The sequence below is a fragment of the Ptychodera flava genome, unplaced genomic scaffold (genome assembly GCF_041260155.1).
Source record: "Ptychodera flava strain L36383 unplaced genomic scaffold, AS_Pfla_20210202 Scaffold_49__1_contigs__length_964681_pilon, whole genome shotgun sequence".
Classification (NCBI taxonomy): domain Eukaryota; kingdom Metazoa; phylum Hemichordata; class Enteropneusta; family Ptychoderidae; genus Ptychodera; species Ptychodera flava.
Window position 1 is genome coordinate 1 of NW_027248371.1, and position 22,030 is coordinate 22,030.

General features: G+C 38.4%; 2 protein-coding genes across 2 annotated transcripts; one reads left to right on the top strand and one right to left on the bottom strand.

Annotated features, from left to right (window-relative positions):
* Positions 1–5: 5 nt before the first annotated feature.
* LOC139128329 (nucleolar protein 56-like) lies at positions 6–9,865 on the bottom strand (the record flags this gene model as incomplete). The annotated part of the gene is made up of 10 exons (XM_070694126.1): positions 9,735–9,865; positions 8,000–8,201; positions 5,006–5,167; positions 4,316–4,514; positions 3,607–3,794; positions 2,890–3,041; positions 2,603–2,703; positions 2,267–2,415; positions 834–955; positions 6–344 (listed from the first exon to the last, which is right to left on the bottom strand). Coding segments are annotated over exons 1-10 (1,617 nt in total), but the record flags the coding sequence as incomplete, so codon positions are not given.
* Positions 9,866–9,922: 57 nt separating this feature from the next.
* On the top strand, positions 9,923–18,304 carry LOC139128321 (rab9 effector protein with kelch motifs-like). The gene is given in 8 exon segments (XM_070694116.1): positions 9,923–10,166; positions 11,044–11,274; positions 11,949–12,101; positions 12,436–12,594; positions 13,172–13,201; positions 13,204–13,320; positions 14,062–14,211; positions 17,658–18,304. Coding segments are annotated over 7 exon segments (1,263 nt in total). The 5' UTR covers positions 9,923–10,166; positions 11,044–11,066; the 3' UTR covers positions 18,104–18,304.
* Positions 18,305–22,030: the final 3,726 nt, after the last annotated feature.

Genomic DNA, 22,030 nt, shown 5'->3' on the forward strand with positions numbered 1-22,030 from the left:
TCCATGACAACACTGTCATCTGCATCTTTGATTATGCTTTCGTCTGCATCACCACCACCACTTTTTTCTTTTGACTTTTTCTTCTTCTTCTGTTTGGTCTTTGGTGTCTCCTCTACAACTTCTTCAACATCTTCTGTCTTTTTCTTTTTCTTGGGAGTTGCGCCCTCAGTGACTCCCTCCATTGGGGTTGGTTTGTCATCAGCGGCTGCTTCTTCTGCAACTTCTGACTTTCTTTTCTTTTTCTTCTTTGGAGTCTGTTCTTCAGTCTCCTCCTCTTCCACGGCTTCTGATTTCCGCTTCTTTTTCTTCTTCTTTTTCTTCTCACTTGATTCCAGCTCTGCTGCCTGTATGAACAGACACTCTTGTGATTAATATACAGGCTACACAGCAAGTAACCAACAGAACAATTTGAAAATTTCATCCTGAAACATGTCTGTGCTTCCTGATTTAGTCAAGAGATCTCACTGTTCGAAGAGAAATCTTGGTGGAGAGGGAAGCTGGGATTAATCTAGCATTCTGTCTTGCATAATGTACTGTATTGAGACAGTACAACCACAAAGTCAAAATGCATCACTTGTCGTGATCTTATAATGCTCAAAGCACAGCCTCACAGCAACAAGTATAAATTTGTCAATGTTTTAAAATGTGCAATGCCGTGATAATGGCTAATTGTTGAATATTCATAAATTGCATGTTATGAACAATTTCATTCCTTCATAATCTATAAATCTGAATATTTTTCCATGTACAAACTATGTTTGGTGAACAATTTCCTTGGTATTTAAAGAAACAGAAAAGTTAAATGTCAATCAAAGGTGATTGTGTTGACTCACTGCAGATACTGCTTCTTTCATGACGTCAACGTTCTTCCTCGGAGCTTCACCAGTTTCGTAAAATTTCAGTCGATCTTCAACCTGCTCTCTCAACTTCTCACCAAAAACCGATGTTGGAAACTCTGATGAGAAAAAAAACAGTCAGGAGGGCAAGTGTGACAAGTGAGGACAGGTATTTTGAATTCTACACGGATGTTAGGAAGCTTGTGAACACAGCAACGTTCTAGTCTATTATATGTTAAGGTAATATAAGCCTTGAAACTGAACGCTTTTGACTATTGCCTCAACTTAGACATGTCTGTGCTTCCTGATTTAGTCAAGAGATCTCACTGTTCGAAGAGAAATCTTGGTGGAGAGGGAAGCTGGGATTAATCTAGCATTTTGTCTTGCATAATGTACTGTATTGAGACAGTACAAAGACAAAGTCAAAATGCATCACTTGTCGTGATCTTCCAATGCTCAAAGCACAGCCTCACAGCAACAAGTATAAATTTGTTAATGTTTTAAAATGTGCAATGCCGTAATAATGGTTCATTGTTGAATATTCATAAATTGCATGTTATGAACAATTTCATTCCTTCATAATCTATAAACATGAATATTTTTTATGTACAAACTATGTTTGGTGAACTATTTCCTTGGAATTTACAGAAACAGAAAAGTTAAAATAAATATTGAAATATCTATCAAAAGGTGACTGAATTCTACACAGATGTTAGGAAGCTTGAGAACACAGCAACGTACTAGTCTATTAGATATTAAGGTAATATAAGCCTTGAAACTGAACACTTTTGACTTTTGCCTCAACGTATCATTCCCTTTCATAATCAAGTATAAAAATTAGGGTCACCCTGCAATGTTTGGGTTTTCAAGAAACTAATTACCTAAAATTCATGATGTTTGAAATTCAAGATGGCTGCTATACTGTGATTTTTACGAAAAAACTCCATGGGAGTCAAAATTAAGTCCGGACAAGAGGCAAAACAGCAAAATGTTGTAAAAGTTTGAGAGTCGGAATTTTATCCCTAAGGTGTATTTACCTTACTTGTAAAAGTGACTTTTCAACGATCAAACCTATCAACGTATATAACACTACTAACTCATTCACTACACCCATATATAAATTGTAATCACTAAATATGAAAATCAATACTACTTGTATCACAATCAGTTGTATTGACAACAATACAATGCTTCCTCAGTTCAGATAATTCGATACTTAGCAGTAATTTTTGTGCAGACGAAAGAGGGCGTGTTGTAATTTAATGAGCATATGACTACAACTATACAAAATGCAGTATTGTCAGTATTTGCTAAATGATCTTCAAGAACATCTATAACTAGGGAACAAACACATCAATGAGAATCAAGAATGCTTTGTAATGCTGTTGTAAAATATTGTGGGGTATTTTACATGGAAGACATCAACTTACCGGAAAAGCAATCTATCCTGGATGCTATTGAACACTTGTTTGCAAGGTAGCGAGAAATTCTACCCTTGTTTTTAGCACCAGCTCTACCGATGAATGTGGAATGGAACAGTAAGCCGTATTTGGGCGTATTTCCTTTGGTCTTCAGTGCTCTGTGAACATATACAAACAAGTGTGAAGTATAACATCATGCAGTGAGTGAAAATCATGAAAGTGATATAAAATCTAAACTTTCCTCCAGTCATCTTTGACAGTGTAATAGATTAGGTTTACTGGGCTATGGCAAACAGTGGACATGTAATATCATCAAAACAACGATAGATGACCACAGTTCCTCACCTGAATAGAGCCTTTTCAGCACCTAAGATCTGGACAGTGGATGCCGGATATTTGGCAAGATTGGTCAAACTACCAGCATGCGATATTAGACGGGCACCAACCTGAAATACCAAACAAAACATCACTACATCACTACAGCTTACACGGTAATCAAACAAACAAGTTTTCCAGGTATCGTACATGTGGTGATATTAATTAGAGGTTTGTCAAGACAAATGTGTGCAATGTCAATGTGGGCAAAAAAAATATGAATTGTGAAACTGCAAAAAACACTGAATAAATTTTACCTGATCACCAATCAGTGTTGATAAATTTGGCGCAACAGCTGACATCTTCTCCCTCAAGTATGTATGTAACTGTTTTCTGTAATTTGACAGTGCTATCACCCTTGATGCAAAGCTTTCTATGTTTATAAGATCTATGGGTGATATGTCCATACCTGAAACAAGAAAATGAAAGAAATTCAATTTCATGGCCAAACAGATAAGAGTCTTTCTCATGCAAGGTTTTGTGATGTGCATTTCTAAAAAGATGTATTGTAAGATTAAGGTATAGTGTACCATTCATTTGTAAAGTGGAGTATTGCTTTTCACTCATGCAAACAGATATTCATGCTGTGGATGGTTTGAAGTTTACAGGGAAATTCACTCATAGATGATCACTAAATATATCAACCAGACTTTGCAAGTGTTATGGCTGGCAGAAGATGGTGACACAAATGAATCTACTGTACACACTCATGTCACTTCAATCAGTAATGGTTACCCACATACGTTCTTTCTCATTTCACACTGTCATAAGCTTGTCAGGATAGTGTCAAATCTGCTCTAATGAGTACTAGCATGTCAAGGTGAATATTTAATCCAAAGCTGGAACAGATTCTGTGTATTTGCTGTGTTAGAAGAGCAAGTTGTGAATGGGTACGATCAACACATACACATACCTCAACAGAACTACTACCCACCAGAAAAAAGTAAATGATGTAACACATCTATACTGCTTACCCATAGAACTCCTTGATGAATCAAAGATGGCTTTAACCTTGGCACTGTCCATCACGATTTCCTCCAAGCCTTCCAACTTCTCCTCTGTCAAATCTTTGCGACTTTTCACATACTTAGCAACATGGGCGTACATTACGTTATCATTGACTATTTTCACAAGCTCTGGAAAATGATATGAGTACCATTCCCTGGTAACAGAAAGAAATGTTAGTAAACAATAACATTGCTAAAATATAAATATGGTTGCCGTTCAATTTGTTCAAGCATGGAAACTATGGTTCCTGAAAAATCACTTTTGACACATCACTTTGTACATATGTAAGAAAAGTCAGAAACTTCTTACTTTTCTTTGTTTTTAGGGGTCTTCAAATGTTAAGGTCTATCAGTAAAACATGTCCTTCAAAATATTGTACACAGGACATGTTATGCTTTACTGTTTTACCCAATATGACTAGTTAGCAATATGCAATTCTGACCGATGAGAGGACTCTTCCAATCCATGCTGATGAAATTAATACTACACACAATTTTGGTACCATTAGACAACGACACACTCTGTCTGAGAGAACACCTTCATAGGTTTGAGTACCAACTAATCGGTTCAAGACAAATACATACTTCATGGAGATAGTCACTCAGTTTTACAAAGTCATACTTCACACTCAGCTACTCACTATTTCAAAAGGAAAATAAACATTTTTCTTCTTACCTTATTCTCATACTAAATGTGTTTATGTCTTTATCCAACTGATCTAATAAACTGATAGACTGGATTATCATGTTATCAACCCTGCTGACATTGAACTTGACCTTGGCTCTGGAGTAACTGTGTCCAAGTCCAAGCTGTGCTTTGCACTCTGCCTCCTTAGTGCAGCCCTTGAGTAACTTGTGGAAGTGGTAGCGAACACCTATAATACACAAGGAGTGAGACGAGACTTGACAGAAGTTTGTGATATTAATTATTATCAATCATTGTGGAAGTGGTAAAAAACACCTACAATACACAGGAGTCAGATGAGATTTTACAGAATGTGATATTATCAATCACAGTGACAACTTATGTTTATCTTTAGTAGTGGGGAACTGTTGTTGGTATCCCGAGAACTAAAATCAAGTTCATGTCTAGCTGCATGAATATCATCGGTAGTCGGGAGCACAATGAAACATGGATTCTGAAGTTGAAAGTGCTGATTAAAAAATATGAAAAATAATATCTTACAGACTTTGTATGATATCATACAGCTTTACAAATGACATTTTCTAGTTGAAAATGCCGATTAAAAATATCATGAAGGATTATATCTTACAGACTTACTATAAGATATCATAGACTTAAAGATGACAGTATAGTTTGTAAGTATTTCTACAGACAAATTTTCAGACATCACCGTTTTCTTACCTCTTATAATTTCAGGAACCACTCCTGACGCCTGACAAGACACACCGAGTGCTTCAGTAACAGCACCTCCAATTCTTGTATCAGCAACACCAAGGGTGACCTTCTTTCTCTTTGCTGGCAGATTTGTCTCGAGGAAGAGTTTCAAGTCATTGCTAAGAATACCTGTAACAGGTCAAAACTTGATTATGACAATGGAGTTTTCCCTTCAAAGTTGTCAGACTTCATTATAATACAGACAGTACAGAGTCTATTGTGCATTTACACACCTTGCATCTTAGGCATCATTATTTAAATATAAACTCGTTAAGGGCTTAGCAGATTTTCTGAACAAAAAAAATTTGGAAGATTTCAGCTGACTTGATGTTTGATAGCCCAAGTACTCTTTACATTCTCATTACAAGAGTGTAAAAAAGTTGTTATATTCAGTATGCAAACAATCTACCGAGATTTAAAATTTATTTTGTAAAATTTGAAAATGTTTGCCGAAAGAAATGCTTCACATATGGCTGTTGAGGCAGTAAGTAAACTACCATATTCTATGACAGGTAAGGGGAAAAGATGGCCTAAATGTCTTCAAAATCTTATTCCTCAAAACAAACCTCATTTCTGGTATGGTAACAGTGCAATCTGATTAAAATCAGATGTAGCGTACGGCGACCAGAGAGGTCGGCCAGTGCCCGCGCCGACCAACTCGGCCAGTGGGAGAGGTTTGCCATGATTGCGTACAGTGTTCTCCCCAGCCAGTTTTAGCGTAGTGGCCCCGCCACGCTTACACTTTGTCCTGCTACTCTTTCATTGTTCCCGCTACGCTTAGAACAGTTTCCGCTACCCTTGTTTTGACTAACTTCGTTCAGTTTGTCAACATGCTGTCCTTTATTTTCAACAACAGCCAGCTACTCATTTGAATCTGTATGAATGGTTGAAACAATTTCAGAACAATTTCACACCTTCCACCTTTCAAGGTACCGGCGACTTGTAATTCCCCCGGCTTTGGTCGGACGGACTGGACCGACCACTCATTGCCTGACTGTCATGTCGTGAATACATAATTACCAGGCACGTTGTGCAGAGTGAAACGCTCAAAGTCATTGTTGATTTTTTTTAGACGGACATGCTAAATACACTCTGCTGTCAAATTCAATTTGTCAACGTAACCAAAGAAGGAAATAAAAGCCGTTGGCCCTTGAAATTAACCTCATGCTTCAAAATAATTACTTTTCCAGAATGTGCAAGTGTCTGTTCATGTCCATATGTCCGCGTGCATCCGTCCGTCAACATACTTGTAATGTATACCGAGTGGTACGTCTTTTCCACTCATGATAATCTACCAACCAGTCATATACAAACCGTTGTTCAAAGAATCCATCTCTATTCAGTTCAAAACAACATAAAATGAAAAAATGTGACATTTTCAAGTCGTGAATCTTGTCAACTAAGGTCTACTGTGTATCTGGGACCACTGTCTAAGTCATGCAGACATCGCCATTTTGCTACATCATAGGTGGATACCCTAAGATGCTGGTTGGTGATTACAGACCACCTAACTCATTCAGAATATGTATATTTCAACATAAAAACCTAGGAAATGGCTATGTACAGTACATGTACATTTGATTTGACATTTTAACAAATGTTAGGTAAAGTAATTCAAATATCACACTATGCAAATGTATTGTTATGTAAATTTATGCAAATTAGCCGCTATTCTATGATTTTTTTTCTGGGGAGAACACTGGCGTACATTTTCTCTTCACAGTCAACAGATGCTTTTATACGCATGCCAATTTTAGTTTTTTGATGTTATTTTGTTGAATATTCAGAAAACAACGAGAAGACGTTCCACTCTGAAAAACACATTGGTCGGCCTCAGCGTTTCTGCTGACCGTGAGTAGGGCGTACGATCGAGAGGTAAAAATTGGCAGTAACAATGACTTAATCGTTGAACTTTGGATGAATAACGTTTTATGTTATGGTTAGACTGTAGTAAATTGCAGGTTTAAAGGTTTTTTAATGGAAAGCAAAACACGATGTACCACACTGCGTCCGATGTCATCGTGTAATTAGCGTTGAAGCCAGGTAACCTCCATGGCAGAAGGAAATTTGCAAACATTATCGCACTCATGAATGACATTGACATCGCTTTCACATTATAACTTTGGTGAGACCTTGAAAATAGAAGAACACTATAGTCTCATCATATAACCATGCTCCTACTGGCCGAGTTCGCCTACTGGCTGACATCTCCAGCTGGCCGAGCTCGTAACTGGCCGAGCTCGTAACTGGCCGACCTCTGAGCCGTGTATTCAAAAATTTGCTCTCGTCCCAAACCGTCGTTAACCAGCGATTCACGGTCGGTCAGGTGTCCAGGGACCGGCCATATCTTGCATGAACGTTATCTAATGGCGTTATCTAATGAGTTATTTGGCCGAAAGTAGTTCGGGACCGATGTTGCTGTGTATTCCTGTGAGAGTCAGCAGGGTTGTAGTGGGAGGCCGCGTTTACGCCGGGAACACACAGCATATCGGACGCAGGGCTAGTCTCAAAGTCTGTCCACATGATTTCTGTTTGCACAGTTGTTAATAAAAGGCATGATTTTCGTGCGTCTTCTTCGTGCATATGCATGCTTGCGAGTCATACCTATTGTTCTCTGTAAGGCGCCTTCTGATAGGTCGGCTGTTCTGGCCAGAGCGCGAGATTTGAACGCGACCTTCTATGGGAGTTGGTCAGATGTAGTGAGAGGCGACAGCAAGAGAATACCGTGTAAGTAAAGACGTCGCCGTACTCTACATCTGATTTTAATCAGATTGGGTAAAAGTGGTTCCACCATGTTTTTCCATCTACAGTTGAAAAATGTATGCAGATTCTCACTACATGCCAGCAGTGAAGTTAAAAAGAATCATACAAGTTAGTCTATATCCGGTGATGTGCCTTGATATCAGGAGACTCCTTGTCTTGACAACCTCATATGTATGCACCCCTGTACACAATACTCACCCTCTGAAATACAGTTTATATTATCCAATGCATCACCTGCTGTCTTGAATGGACAGAATGCCTGGAGTTTAACCATGGATGAGAATTTACCGAAGTCTACCACACTCTGCTCAACTTGATGGTGTTGCATGGAGATCTCCTCCATTTCAGTGACTGAGAACAGGCCATAACCCGATGCATGCTCATAGAGAACCAACAAACCCTGAAAAGAGACATGAGTAAATCAAGAATAGAGCTTGGTATGGGCGGTCAAAAGCTTGATTTCTATATCAAAACCCATGAAACATTGAACAGTATAGAGGGTCAATGATACCATCCATAGCAATATCGCAACTTGATTTGCAGATGTAAAAATCTTAACATTTCAAGGTATCTCATTATCTGCATATAGAATACCTTTTTGCCCCACATAGTATTGTCAAAACAGAACCTACATAATGAAGCCCTCCTATAGCCCCTACCTCTTGATCACTTGAGTCTCTCTATTGCCAACAGTAATTTGGATTCAGCGATGTTCCAAGTTTAATGGGCACGACCATTATTTATGAAATCATTAATGACCTTTATAACCTATGCTTTTGATTGTAAAAAACAGTGAATTGGAAAATTTCAGTGGTTATATTATAAGCAATAAGTGAATAACCTTCCAAAATAAATTATGTATATAGAGAAACCTATCATCCACTGGGGAAAATTGCCTGGGAAGGCAAGGGTGAGGGGCTTTTCCACAGCTGTGCTATGCCTTGCACACAGGATGATATTCATCAGACTCCTTCAGTTCAGTCATTCATATAAAATTTAGAACTTTCCAAATTTTCAAGAACAATTAAACAATTCAGTGACCAAGCTTGACCAGTATCAATCAGTGAACAGATTAAGACATCTCCCTGCCCATTATTAGAGGTTTTGAATATACCTGATAAAAATTGCCATCATCATGTCTTACGCACATTGCACCTTAGTCTGGCAGAGACCCTGCGATTCGCGTTCTTCCCTGTTGGAACAAGCGCGCGCCCTTCAGAGACGCGACGCGAATCCCAGGGTCTGGACGTTCTTGCAAGCGACCGGTCGGATTTCTGCCTGATCCGGGTACTTTATAGAACTCCACACATCCGTTAATCAAAACAAAAATGACAGGTAGCATAGCCAAATAAAATTAAAAATGAAAAATAAAAACATACCGCGTATATAGGTCTACCAGCTACTAGTATATATTCTCTCCGCCCAGTTAGATAGGTGTTTCTTTTGAGGTCACTACCCTTATGAATATTCATATACTTGCAAGAACCGACAGTCGCTGTGTCTGGCAGCGCGTGCTCACAGCTGCACAGCCTTCGAATGCAGGCCCATCGCGGCGCGCACAAAACAAGGCACAGCGACTGTGGAGAGTCTAATTGCACCTCAATGATCGTACCCAATCCGTTTTGGAGACAGTACTTTTCCACAGCGTAAATTATAAATTAATATAAACCTGAAGGTCGTACAAGCTCGCTGGGGTAAGCATCGAGTTCCAAAAGTGATGCAGCTTGATCAACAATTGCAACTCTGGCCTTAAAATTTGAGGTGTTGGTTCTTCCAATCTGGCACAGCAGTGCGGTTCACGTGTTCAGAAGGTGGACACACGCTATGGCTTCGGCGCAAAAGTTTGAAGTGAACTCTCAGTCACACGCAAATAGTAACGGCGGACAGTTAATTTTAAGTCAATGACTATGACCATTTTGTTCTGTTTTCTTACCATGGCGATTTTACAACCCCGAAACGGGGAAGCAACCGACGATCAACAGTTCTGTTTCTTTTCAGGTTGATCTCTCCAGACAGCGTGGTGTGCTTGGCAATCCCAGAATCCAATATGGTGGCTAAAGAAGCATCATGGGAATTCAACATACAAGCGCTGCACCTTACTCAATTCATGACTTCTCATTGACGTTGCTTTCAGTTCTATTTAAGGTCTGCAGGGCAAATCTAATCAAATTATCCCCTCTTTTCAAAGATATTTTCGCAACTAGAAGTATAAACTAATTGGATAGTTTTAGATGCATTTATGTCTTAACTTTGACCTTTGACACATGACACGGCAAGCTGAAACGTCCCGGGCAAAATTCAACGTTCCGGAGCGAGCGTGATTCGAAAGTAACACTTCGTTGGTGGATAGTATAAAGTCACTTTGGTAAGTAGAGAACGCTGTAGGAAGGTTAATAAATATATCGAATCGTTTAAGCCGCCAAAACAAAAGGAAAATAATTATCAGCACATGTTGTTTCATCGCGTCACCATGGGGATCCGACTAGAAGCGCAGTCCCCAGGTATTCTCCTATAAACGGGCAGTAAATAGTAATAATAACAGTAGCGGTAGGACTCGACCCGAGCTGACTCCATGGAAAATAATTATTGACATCTTGATCCCTAGTGATTGATATCTTTTTATTATTTTGATATTTTTGCTTTTGTGATTGTTAGGCATTGCTTGATGGAGCTGTACATGTACAGTACATATTGTAAACAAACCAGTTTGATCTGCTGTGCTGGGGTTAGGGGACATTGTGCATATTTCCCAGAAGTTCCAAGAAATAAAAGAAAACTATTCAAGGGCCTTGATAACATCTAAATCACATATGTCTACTCAATTGTTAGTTCTCAAAAAATCTGTGAATGTATGATTGTGTACTTAAAACTCTCCATCAATATTTACAGGTGAACTGGGAGAAGGGAAACAATTACTGATTGGTGTAAAGAGAGTCCCATTTTTCTGCAATGAGTACATTAGTACCTACAATGGCTACATAACTGTAGGGGATTCCCTTGGCACAACAGAGGAAGTGGTAGAGAACCTGCCAGTAAAGTTAACTACTGTAGTACCATGTATATACAGCTATAGAAACTTGGAATACACTAAATGATGATGATGATGCATCGATTACAATACTGTTAACTTTGCAATATTGTATTTATTCTTTGAAATACATAGCATCATTGTCTCTATGCATAGGTGAATTTACAGCCATTAATACTAAACCCACTTTTAACATATTTTCGTCTGATATTAGATTCCACAGAATAGCTTGTTCCAATGGAATTGCATCCGATCCTAGAACCGGGTGACACACCATCGCCTCTGATGTGGTATGTCCTCTCACCAAAAGGAGAGCCCCCATCAATGAGAGTTGGTCATACATGTACATTTCTACCTGGAAAAGATAATCTTCAAGGAAAAGTGATAATTGTTGGCGGTGCTAATCCAAGTGGAGCTTTCAATGAAACTCATGTACTTAATCTAGGTATGCTGTCTTGTTATTGAGGAAGTTATATGGTGGATTCCAATATTTTTGTTTCAACTTGCACTTACTATCTTTGAATGCTGTAAAAAGCGTAGCCTGTTTCCAAACTTTTCAGTCTGCTTATTTATATCAAACCTTTGATGTCAACATCACATTTAAAAGCTGCAAGCTGTAATTTTCTGCAGTTAATGCTTTCCAGTCGTGAGGAAATTTGTTTGCTGCCATGGTAACTTCAGTTTAGGATTATTATGTGAACATAAATACTGACCAAACCGTGTGTGTAGATGTACTGGAATCCCCAACAAGATGGGTAAGAATTGATCCTGTATTTCTGCAACACTGTCAAGTAGTTTTGAACTCTATTGTCTGTTGCACAGTTGCTCTATTATTCATTGGACCATAGAACTTTAAGGATAGCAAATCTATTGAGTAAAACGGTTTTGGTTGTAGCCTCTGTACAACTAGACTGAAAGATCCGTCGCTCATTTACTCAACACCAATTTACATCTAATTGTGTTTGACTTTCAGATGATACAAGTTGATACTTTTTAAATTAGCATTGTCATTAGTGCACTGACAATAGAGAACATGTCAGAACACACAAGTTTACCATCTGTTTAAATGGCATTGTTCCATTATAAATGATGACTGTTTTTATAATCATTCCCTTACAGAATTTTATGAATGGGATGAGCCTGAGTGGAATGGTCTCAGAGCTCGCTATGAGCACAGCGCATTTGTACCAGAGAGCCAACCTGGGAAATTATATGTGTTTGGAGGAGCAGAAAAAGATGTGAATGTCAATGATGTACAGGTACTTGATACAAGTAAGTTTATCAATAATCAAATCAGATATGTAGAATACTGGGTCCAGTCTTCCTAATTATTGCCATCTGCTTGTCTTAAGGGGGCTTTTATATGTAATAAATGTATTTATACCACTAGGACAGTGTTGAATTATTACATTGTGTAGTGTGAATCCCAGTAATCTACACTCTCATCAGTTTCAATTTTGAAGCAGGCCGAAACAACTTCATGAAAGACATATAATTAACCTTTTTTCTTACATAATATTTCACAGTGAGATTTTAGGTTTACACAGATATTAAGTCCTCCACATGCTTTGGGTGAAATTTAATTTTTAGATTTCTCTTTTTGAAGGTTCAGGTACCTGGAGTGTTGTGAGCGCATCAGGGAAGCCCCCTAGTGTCAGGACTTGCCATTCTATGACCAGCATTGGAGATAAGTTGTACATCTTTAGTGGTGGCCAGGCTGGTGCTGAACCAGTTGGAGACAGAAAAGTTCATGTTTTTGATGCAAGTAAGTGTTCATATAATCTCAGTCTGTTCACATATGAATGGTTCAAGACACTTTGTTTTCTGTAGCAGAACAACACCTTTATAAATAAAACAGATCACAGGTATTATCAAGCAGGTAACTCAGTTTATTGGCCTTTTCCCTCCACTGTATCCATGTAAGTCTGGGACTACAAACCTCGAACTACAAATGAGTTGGAAAAAATTGCGGAAAATGTGGAAGTTCACCTTCCACAGCAATATCACAGAAGACAGTCCAGGAAAATACATGCATGAACTCAATTTCCAAACACTGAATCAAAACTACAGTAAATTGAGTAGACCACCGTAAACAGAGTAATTTTTTTAAATTTACCCACAAAAAGTTTGTGTGGCAACACATGACTTGATGCTGCAAGTGGCATGGAAGCAAGGTTCAATTGCAGGTATTATGTGCAATAATGCATTATCAAAATCTCATAGTACTTGCAGAAGTCTGCTGTATGGAGAGGAAATATTGGGTGTAGCGCCCTCTACAGTTGGCTCTGTAATTTCGTCCTGCTTTGATATTTACTCGTCATGACTCTTCCCATCCATGCAAGGTACACAGACATGGTCTCAACCTAACATAAAAGAAATTCACCCAAACCACGGCATGGTCATGTAATGGTTGCCATAGGAACCAAGATTTACATCCATGGCGGTATGGCAGGGACAACATTTTATGATGACGTCCATGAGTTAGACACTGGTAAGCAAATTTTCATTGTGCTACTTCAAACATTGTATTGTACTTTATTTAGATCATAGATATATATAAAAAAAAGGAAATATGTTGTTATTCCTCATCATGTGAAATTGTAGAGATTTAATCTGATCGTTGTCATCTCATGGTAAAACTGACCTAGTGGCAGAGTCAGATTTTAATGAACAAAAATATCATTAAAAATGTTGAAAAGGATGGAAATACATACCAGTAAATGACTTCCTTTAATGAAATGTTTACCCATGCTGTTGAAACATGGGTATTTATTCTGAAGTATGTTGCTTACATTATAAATACAAATATGAAGTTTATTATGCAAATATAATTTTGTAGTAGTACCAGTAATCTACTACTAGTAACCTGAATAGAAAATACAAAAGTCGATTGCGGATTAAAAAGTGTCCATGTACCTTTAATACAAAAAATGAGATGTAAGTGCAAAGTGTAGGGTCAAACGGTATTTATTTAAAGTATTTGACACTGCAATGAGTTGTCTTACATTTTTTCTTGACATATAAGTTTTTCTTGGTAGACTTCAATATATCAAGATTGTAACTGCGACACCTGTGACTACAGAACCAAAAATGAATGCTAGTCACACTCAAAGCTAAAAGTCAATAACTTCTATATTGTTTTGTCACATTCTCTGTTGCTAGATAGTATCAGTTGACAAGTAAGTTACCTAGCAAGCTATTGACATTATCATATTTTCTGTTTCTTTTCAAGTGGCATTGTCATGGAGACAGGTGAAATGCAAAGGCAATGTACCCTGTAACAGAACAGCCCACACAGGAGTAGCATTGAACAAGAAGTTGTACATCTTTGGTGGAATGAACAGAGAGGGCGCTCTTGATGACATGTATGTCCTCGACACAGGTGAGTTGAAAAATTTCTGGCCAAGATGGGTCTGTAATGAGTAATTCCGTTTGCTTCGCCTCAGTTCCTCCTCAGCTTCGTGCCGCATTACAAATGCCCATTTTATCGTAATACTGTATTATGCATGGTCTATGCACAGTATTCAAAGTAGATATATTAACAACAGCAGTCCAGATTGCACATTGGTTTCACCATAGACCCTCAAGAAGACTCCAGGGTCTATGGTTTCACCAAAGTGCTGGTATATTTTCAAACTTTAAGAGGCCCTCCTTGTACTTTCAGACAAATATCAATTACATAATGTAAAATCACTCAAAATTAGTCCTCAGGACTGACACAAAAAACTTAAATGCCAAAACATATATACAAATTTCAAACTGTTGTGTTCCAAATTTTGTAATCAGTAGAACCACTGCACAAGACTTTTCATTTGTATGAAAAAATATATGCTGTATCATACTTTTCATAGGCTAAGTATCAACCGCAACAGTGGATTACAAATAATCACTATGCTACTGAGGTATGTAAGGGTACTGGAAATCGACCAGCATGGGACCAAAGTGAGGGCATTCAATAAAAGTGCGGGTAATATTGAGGGCGTGAAGTGAGGGCTCTAATGGCATATATTGACAGAGGACTTTTTTGGTTTTCAATAAATAGTGGTATACAGCTAATGTTGATCAGATATTTTTTAGTCCCAGTCTCAAATCAGAGAACCCATGGCTTTACAAAATGTATGTCACAAAAGGTCTTTGTAAGAAGAGGCTGAGGGTGTTTTTACTCTACAGTAGTACTGAATATGACAAGTTTAGCACATACTGGTATCAGTATGATATTTCTCCACTATATGACACACTTTTGAACGATAATCGTCAGTTTTACATGTACATGTATATCACACTGCACTTATGGCTCACTTGTAGTTTTTCAGCCAATAACATTGTTATATAGAACATGATTGTCAGAAAAGTGCTCTAGACTTAACTCACACTCCAAAACAAGTTCAGTTGTGTTTACGATTCAGTTGAGTGGTTTGGATTCAGTTGAGTGGTTTGAGGTGTGGTATCGTGTGAAATTCTATGGTCCCATGACAATGTACATCATGCGGAAACTAAAAACTGCTGTGTCATGGTGATGTTGCATTTTAACATTTTACAAGGTAAATAAACCTTGCAAGGGTTAGATCTTTCAACCAGCAGTTTACCTGTCAGCGTTCTGAAAGTGGTAAAATCAATGATATTTTTAGAATAAAATTTGTTGGTATTACTATTAGACCATATGTAAGACCATGTGGTATATACAATATGAAACAAGACATGCATGACTTAGCACAACTTTTCCTTTCAATGATTTCTGTATAATAGCAATGTGTCAAGTTCTTTTGCTGTTAAATTTAACCCTTTCCTGCCAGACAGTATCACTTCCCCATTAGCCAAGTCAGTAAAAAGCGGTATTGAGTCAAAACATGACGTATTTTCACCCACGTGGTTTGGTCTGTTATAGCATCTTTAGTCCATAAAAATCAAGTTTACAGTATTTATGTTTTCAACAGCCTTCAAATGTACAGTATTATATTAAAATACACCATATGGAATATGTTGTGTTTCATTAATTTTAACCATCTTGACCTGGTGGTGAAATGGACTTGGCAGGAAAAGGGTTTATGTACAGCATGCTTCTTTCTACCGAAATGGTGCTGAAATTAACTTTGTGAAATTCCTTCATTGTACACCATGGTATCATATTTCTACATACATTTTATTAGGACCTAGACATCTGAAGATTTTCTGCTCATCGACAACAGACTTATTGTTCAGATTGAATATTTACATCCAGCTTTGCTTAAAAGAATACAATTTCTGTAAAAATTTCCTGTGTGTACTGTTTCAAAAGAATTGTTGTATTTAAGAAATATGTATGGACAGGTAAAAACATAGGTAGACAAACCCTACACTTTAAAATGTCAAGATTGCAATTTTCTGATCAGTGACCTAAAAAGGTTTTCATGCACTGTTCACAAACTTTTACCAGAAAAAATTTCTCAATAGAGTGTTTAAATGTACACATTTGAGAAAATCATTTGATTTTCAAAAAGGCAAATGTTTGAAGGAAATATGAAATAGGGTATGAAATATTTGTTTCTTATCAGTTGATGTAGTACGACACACAGAGGTTAATATGCATCAAGCAGAACTTGTCGACATTCAAATGTTGTTTTGAAAATATTGCCTAACTTATTGTTATCTTTATGTGCATAGTCTTTTGTAATTTTTTATGGTTGTTTATTTCTGAAATGCGTCACAATAATGACAAAATTGTGTCCGCAAGGGTCAACCTGTATAAAAGTACAAAGGAAGTCATTAAGGTTTGGAATAGACGTCATGGTGTTGTGTTTAGGTGAACTGAATTTCGGACAATGACCTGCCAATAAATCTGCCCATTTCACTTTGGACCTTTTCTGAATGTGGAACAAAGGTCAGTCAGCTGTACATAGCTGTGAACGTCACAGTGCATTGAATGGTTGACCAAAGCAACTTGCCTATCTATGACGCAAATGTTTCAGACATGTTGCCAAGTCTGTAATCATGTAACGATGACGACTGTAATATCTGAAGAGACAGCAATATTGCACAAGTATGCCACTCAGCATCTGACAATATAGTAAGCCATTGCTTGACCTAATGTGCCATTTGTTTGAGACATTTCTGTTAGTTTTGGGGTCAAAGGTAATATGTTGATGAACGGTTACCTGTTATTCAGGTGTGCTGAAATATACGAAACAAAACTGTTATGCTGTGAGAAATAATATCATAACATGTAGACACCACAGGAATAGTCCTGATTAGATGGGTTTGACCATAAAAATTGTTTTCATAAACACAAATCTAGGACACAATTAATAAACACTCCATTGTTGCCTGGTACACAATTGGTGCCAGGCACCTGTGGGAAAGGTATGGCAGTAACAATGTCAACAAAATAGCTGTAATTCATTTCATACCAAAAGCTAGCTGTCTACAAATCACAATGACGATACAATTGCCTTGGATGAGTAATGCTGCTCATGATGCACACCGTTGAAAAGGATTATTTTGTAGTCTGTATCATTGAGTTCATCAATTTAGTCATTGTCCGCACTTACTTGTACTAAATGTTATACGATGCATCTGAGTCTGTGCATGTTCATTCTAAGGATGAATACCCAATCATCTGAGCACAATTTCTCTGATTTTAAATGAAAGAATATTTTGCTCTCCTTCCTCAACCTCACATCACAATGTCAGGGCCATCTTGTTGAAAGTGCAATCTTCATTGATCGCACAACCATGACGTTGTTATGTTCTTTTGTAATGATTCCTACCTCTAGCCTTGTATATTTCAAATGAAATACATCACAAGCTCTGTCAAATGATATTTTATGTTGTTTCTTTTCTATCTCAATGCAGGTAATTTCAAGTGGAGTAAAGTAGACATCAGTGGCCCACCGCCGCCGTCAAGACTAGATCACTGCATGTGTGTCATTGAATTGAAGAAGACATCACGAGAGCCTGGGGATTCAGTGACGCCACACTCTGAAAGTTTAGATCAAATAAAAGATACTGAAAAAACAGGGGATGACGGAGGAACTGTAGAAAATGATTCATGTGCAGAAAGCAAGAAAGAGGAGAACGATACTGGGGATGAGGGTGCGTGTGGGGGTGCAAGTGAGGGTGGGAGTGAGGCTCCCAGTGCAGAGGCAGGTGCTGCTGCTGCTGGTGCTAGTAGCAATGATGCGACCAAGTCAGCCGAAAGTAATGCAGAACAAAGGACATATCAATTGATACTGATACATGGTGGTATGGACACTGAGGGAGAAATCTTTGATGACACATTGGTTCTTTATGTACAGTGACACAGACAATGCCATTGCAAAGTATTGTCAGTCATATTCACACTCAAGGAAATGTACATATATGAAATGTAATGTCGGTAAAAACATGTCTTTCTCTGATTTGATCAGTAAACAGTTCAGAAGGTGAAAACATGGGCATTTTATTATGTTTTGAATTATTTCAAATAGATGGTATGGTAATTAAAGGGACAGTAGCTGTAACTTTTGATGATTTTTAGTCACTATTTTTGTTTTGTATGTCAACTGCGAATTCTTGTTCAACTTCCCAAAGCATGTTGAAGCACCAACTATTGCCCATGATTGTCTATGTGTGCAAAGGGCAACATTATTGTTTGTATGTTTGTCCAGATTAAAAGTCATTTGTCTACAATAACAATGCAGTCTATACATACCGGTATATAAGCTGAGTTGACAAGCTGAATACTGTGTATCTCAACGTCCTCTTGAGAGTGGAACAAGACATTGTGTTTACCAGTGAAAACGAAAATAGCGGAAAAATGATCAGTTACAGCTTAGGCAAAAAAGAAAAAGGAACGTTTCTGGTCACTGCACACGTGATTTCAAAACCTGAGCATCATGTCTTTTTGTTGTTGTTTTTTTGGGGGGGATGTGGGGAGGGGTGGGTGTTACATACTCATCTGTATAGCTATCCTTGATATCCCTGTTTGCATGCCAAAAAATAAAACTGAAAAGAAAACGGAAGTATTAATAAAAGACAATAACTGTTGCATCAATAGTGCCAAACCAGCATTGTTAGGAATAGAAAAAAAGAAAGGAAAAAAGCAAGAAAAATAAAAAAAAAACATCACCGCATCACTTTTGCTGAATGTCAAGTACCAGAAACACTGGTTTTTTTTCCCTTACAGTTACTTCTTTTCTTTGCAGAATCTTATGGACAGGTGCTAGTAATTCTTTTCTGTCAGTAACTGTTCACTTGGAAATTTCAGTTATTTGAGGATAGTAAGTCAGTTTCGATCCTTCACAATCCTGTATTCCTAAACGCCAAGGACTAAAGGTCATCCCGACATGAAAGGCAGCCAAAACCTCAATAAACAAATACAGGATTGGTGAAGTTTTTACCTTGTTGACACAAGAATCCTGGAATTCTAGACTTCATCTATATGCTACTACCAGGTAGTATCTTTCTAAGGGAGTAAAGTGTGCAAGGCAAAATTGCAAAGCAGTGTAAAAATTAAATTTAATACTTCGATAAAGTAAGGCAAAAGTAAGCTTTTTTCTTATTTTTATCCTTCACTCAAATTTTAAAAGGCAGATGGGTTTTCGATTAAAATATCCCAGAAAGTGTAAAACAAACTCTGTTGTCATCTGACAATATTCTTGTGCCACATGTTTACTTTGCTCATATACAAAGCAGTTCCAAAGTTCAAAGTTCAAGGTTAATTGGAAAAATCACTTTAATTCAGATAACTTCGCATCATTATCACTATATATGATATAGGACCAGTTTTTTGAAAACTCATATAATGACTACCATGGACATGTAGTTCAGTTTGCGCTGACTTGTTCAGAATTTGGGTAGCAAGGGCGAATAGCGCCAACATCTGTAATAGCGCCTCCTTGCGACAAGGACAACAAAAATTGGTGGAAATTTTAAATCTTCAAGTATTACACCGAATCCTACGAAATTCCAAAAATATAACAACGGATGTTGTTTTCCGGCCTTAACTTTTTTTCTACCCGTAGTGTCACGATATTTTTTCCATGCTGTCCGCACTCGTGTTTTCAACCCTACCACCTTTTTGTACCTGTAGTCTGAATCACAGTGAGCGTCATAGTGTGTTGGAATTACGAGCGGAGCCGGGACTATGAACTTGAACATATTGCAACACGGCACTGGTATCGGTACAAGCAACAGGCATGCCAATCGGCTACCCTTGATGCGTGGTTGCTGTGGCAATTGCGTGGGTGTTATCTCCGTGCGAACATTTTGCCAGGAGCGCCCAATTACTTTGTTGTTGTCGTTGTTGTTTTCAAATCTTTCTGTCGGTGTTGTTTTGTTGTGACGGAAGGTCAGTTTGTTCATGGCGCGTTCGTCGATGAACCTTGCGATATTATAACTTGCGAAAACAATGTGAGCCTATTAGACGCTGATCCTACAACGAAACTACATTACCGTTACCGGCATATAGACAACAAACAATAATACACTTGCCGCATGCCGGGTTTGATTTACAACCTTCTTTAGCTGGTCCGTCGGGTAATTTATTTAAGATGCCCCGGACGACCTTTCCACGTGTCGGTCTACCTGCCACTTAGAAGATAGTCTCAATTTATTCATCTCTTGCTATCATCAACAATATTCAGTTGACAGAACATGGCAAAGAATGTTGCCTTGACCAACAACTGAACAACGGGAATCCCTATTCTAATGTCGACAACTTTCACCCTCTTATCTGAACGAAAATGTGGATTGTAACATCGGACATTTGAAGCGTTATCAGAAGCTTTATAAAGCCATGTAAAACAGACTTCCCGTCTTTCTGAGAAAAACTATTGCAAATTAAGTTTACAGTCATAGTTATAGAAAAGCGAAAGCTTTCGGCTAAATGGTCTTATCTTGATGGTGCGCGCTTAAAATTTCCGACTAAATATCAGGTGTAAACATTCACTTTTATCAATTAAGCGAGCACTGTTCTTGATCAGATCAGTCGATGAACCAGCGCAGTGTGTAAAATGTTATATTATTTAATTTCATATCAAGAATATATAAAAACTGTTTCACAACCAGGACACCCTTATGCTTGTGACAGGGAGTCTGACGCAGACTGCGGGCTTGATACTTCCCGCAGTTCCGGGTCAGTACCCGCAACGCGTGCTTGACAACGGGAAATCCATGATGTGGGATGATCATGATGAGTGGGCGGTTGCCATCACTTTGCTGCAACAATGTTGGCAACCCCTCCAGCCAGTTTGGCCAATTTAAAGCCACATTTTCAGGGTGGTGACTCTGATCACAGGCCGTTCCCGGGTCATGCCTATTCCGGCCACAACTTAATGTTCTCGCCTGCCCAACCGCTTTCACAATCAAACACTTATTAATTTTACAGATGCAATAAATTAGGCGACATTTTGGTATTCGGCATCGCCTGGCAATCTTTTTGCATTTAGGTGTTGATTATGCAATATCGCTGGCAGTTAGGTACACAGGCACCAGACACGTCGCTTCGCGATCGGTAACCAGAGAGAGAAAAGAATCATTACCGATCGCGAAGCGACGTGTCCAGCGCCCGTGGTTCGGTACTTTTATCTTGTCGGCAACTTTCGCATCCTATACTGCCCATATATGGCACGGAGTACTGCACAAATACTTGTATTACTTGTCTGCTCGGTGTTTACGACAAAGGGTGCGTTAACCGGCATGATTGTATGAAGCTGTGTTGGCAAGAGGCCATGATTCAGTGTTTTTTTATGCTGCGGTTGAATACCATCTACCGATAACCGGGTTTCCGTGATTTATTGCATGTAATTCGTGTAAATTCGGCTACTAAATTTCGGTTTTCGATGTCGCTGATCGATTACATCAACCATATCGAACACGAGTTTCTTTCACCTAGTTAATCACTTTCGACAAAAATATATTTCTTTTTTTTTCAAGGGGGACGGGGTTACGTTTTATGCTGACCAATTTCCGAGTGGTCCCGCCACGCACGGAGGTAGTAGCGCATCGCGTGACGTGATTCGTTGGGTTTCGCGTTGATGTTCGCCCTAGCTACTTATCATATGCGAATAGAAGACTTCACTTTTGTAATGTGAATTCATCATAAGCATACTTTATATTTCAATCATGTATTCACCGCAAGCATGCGGCCGGGTTTTACAAATCCTACCTGACGTCTCTTTCAAGGGATGCGTTCATGGATGTTGCGTAGCAACAGTCTCGCGTATTTCCAGGCACCCACCCAGCCG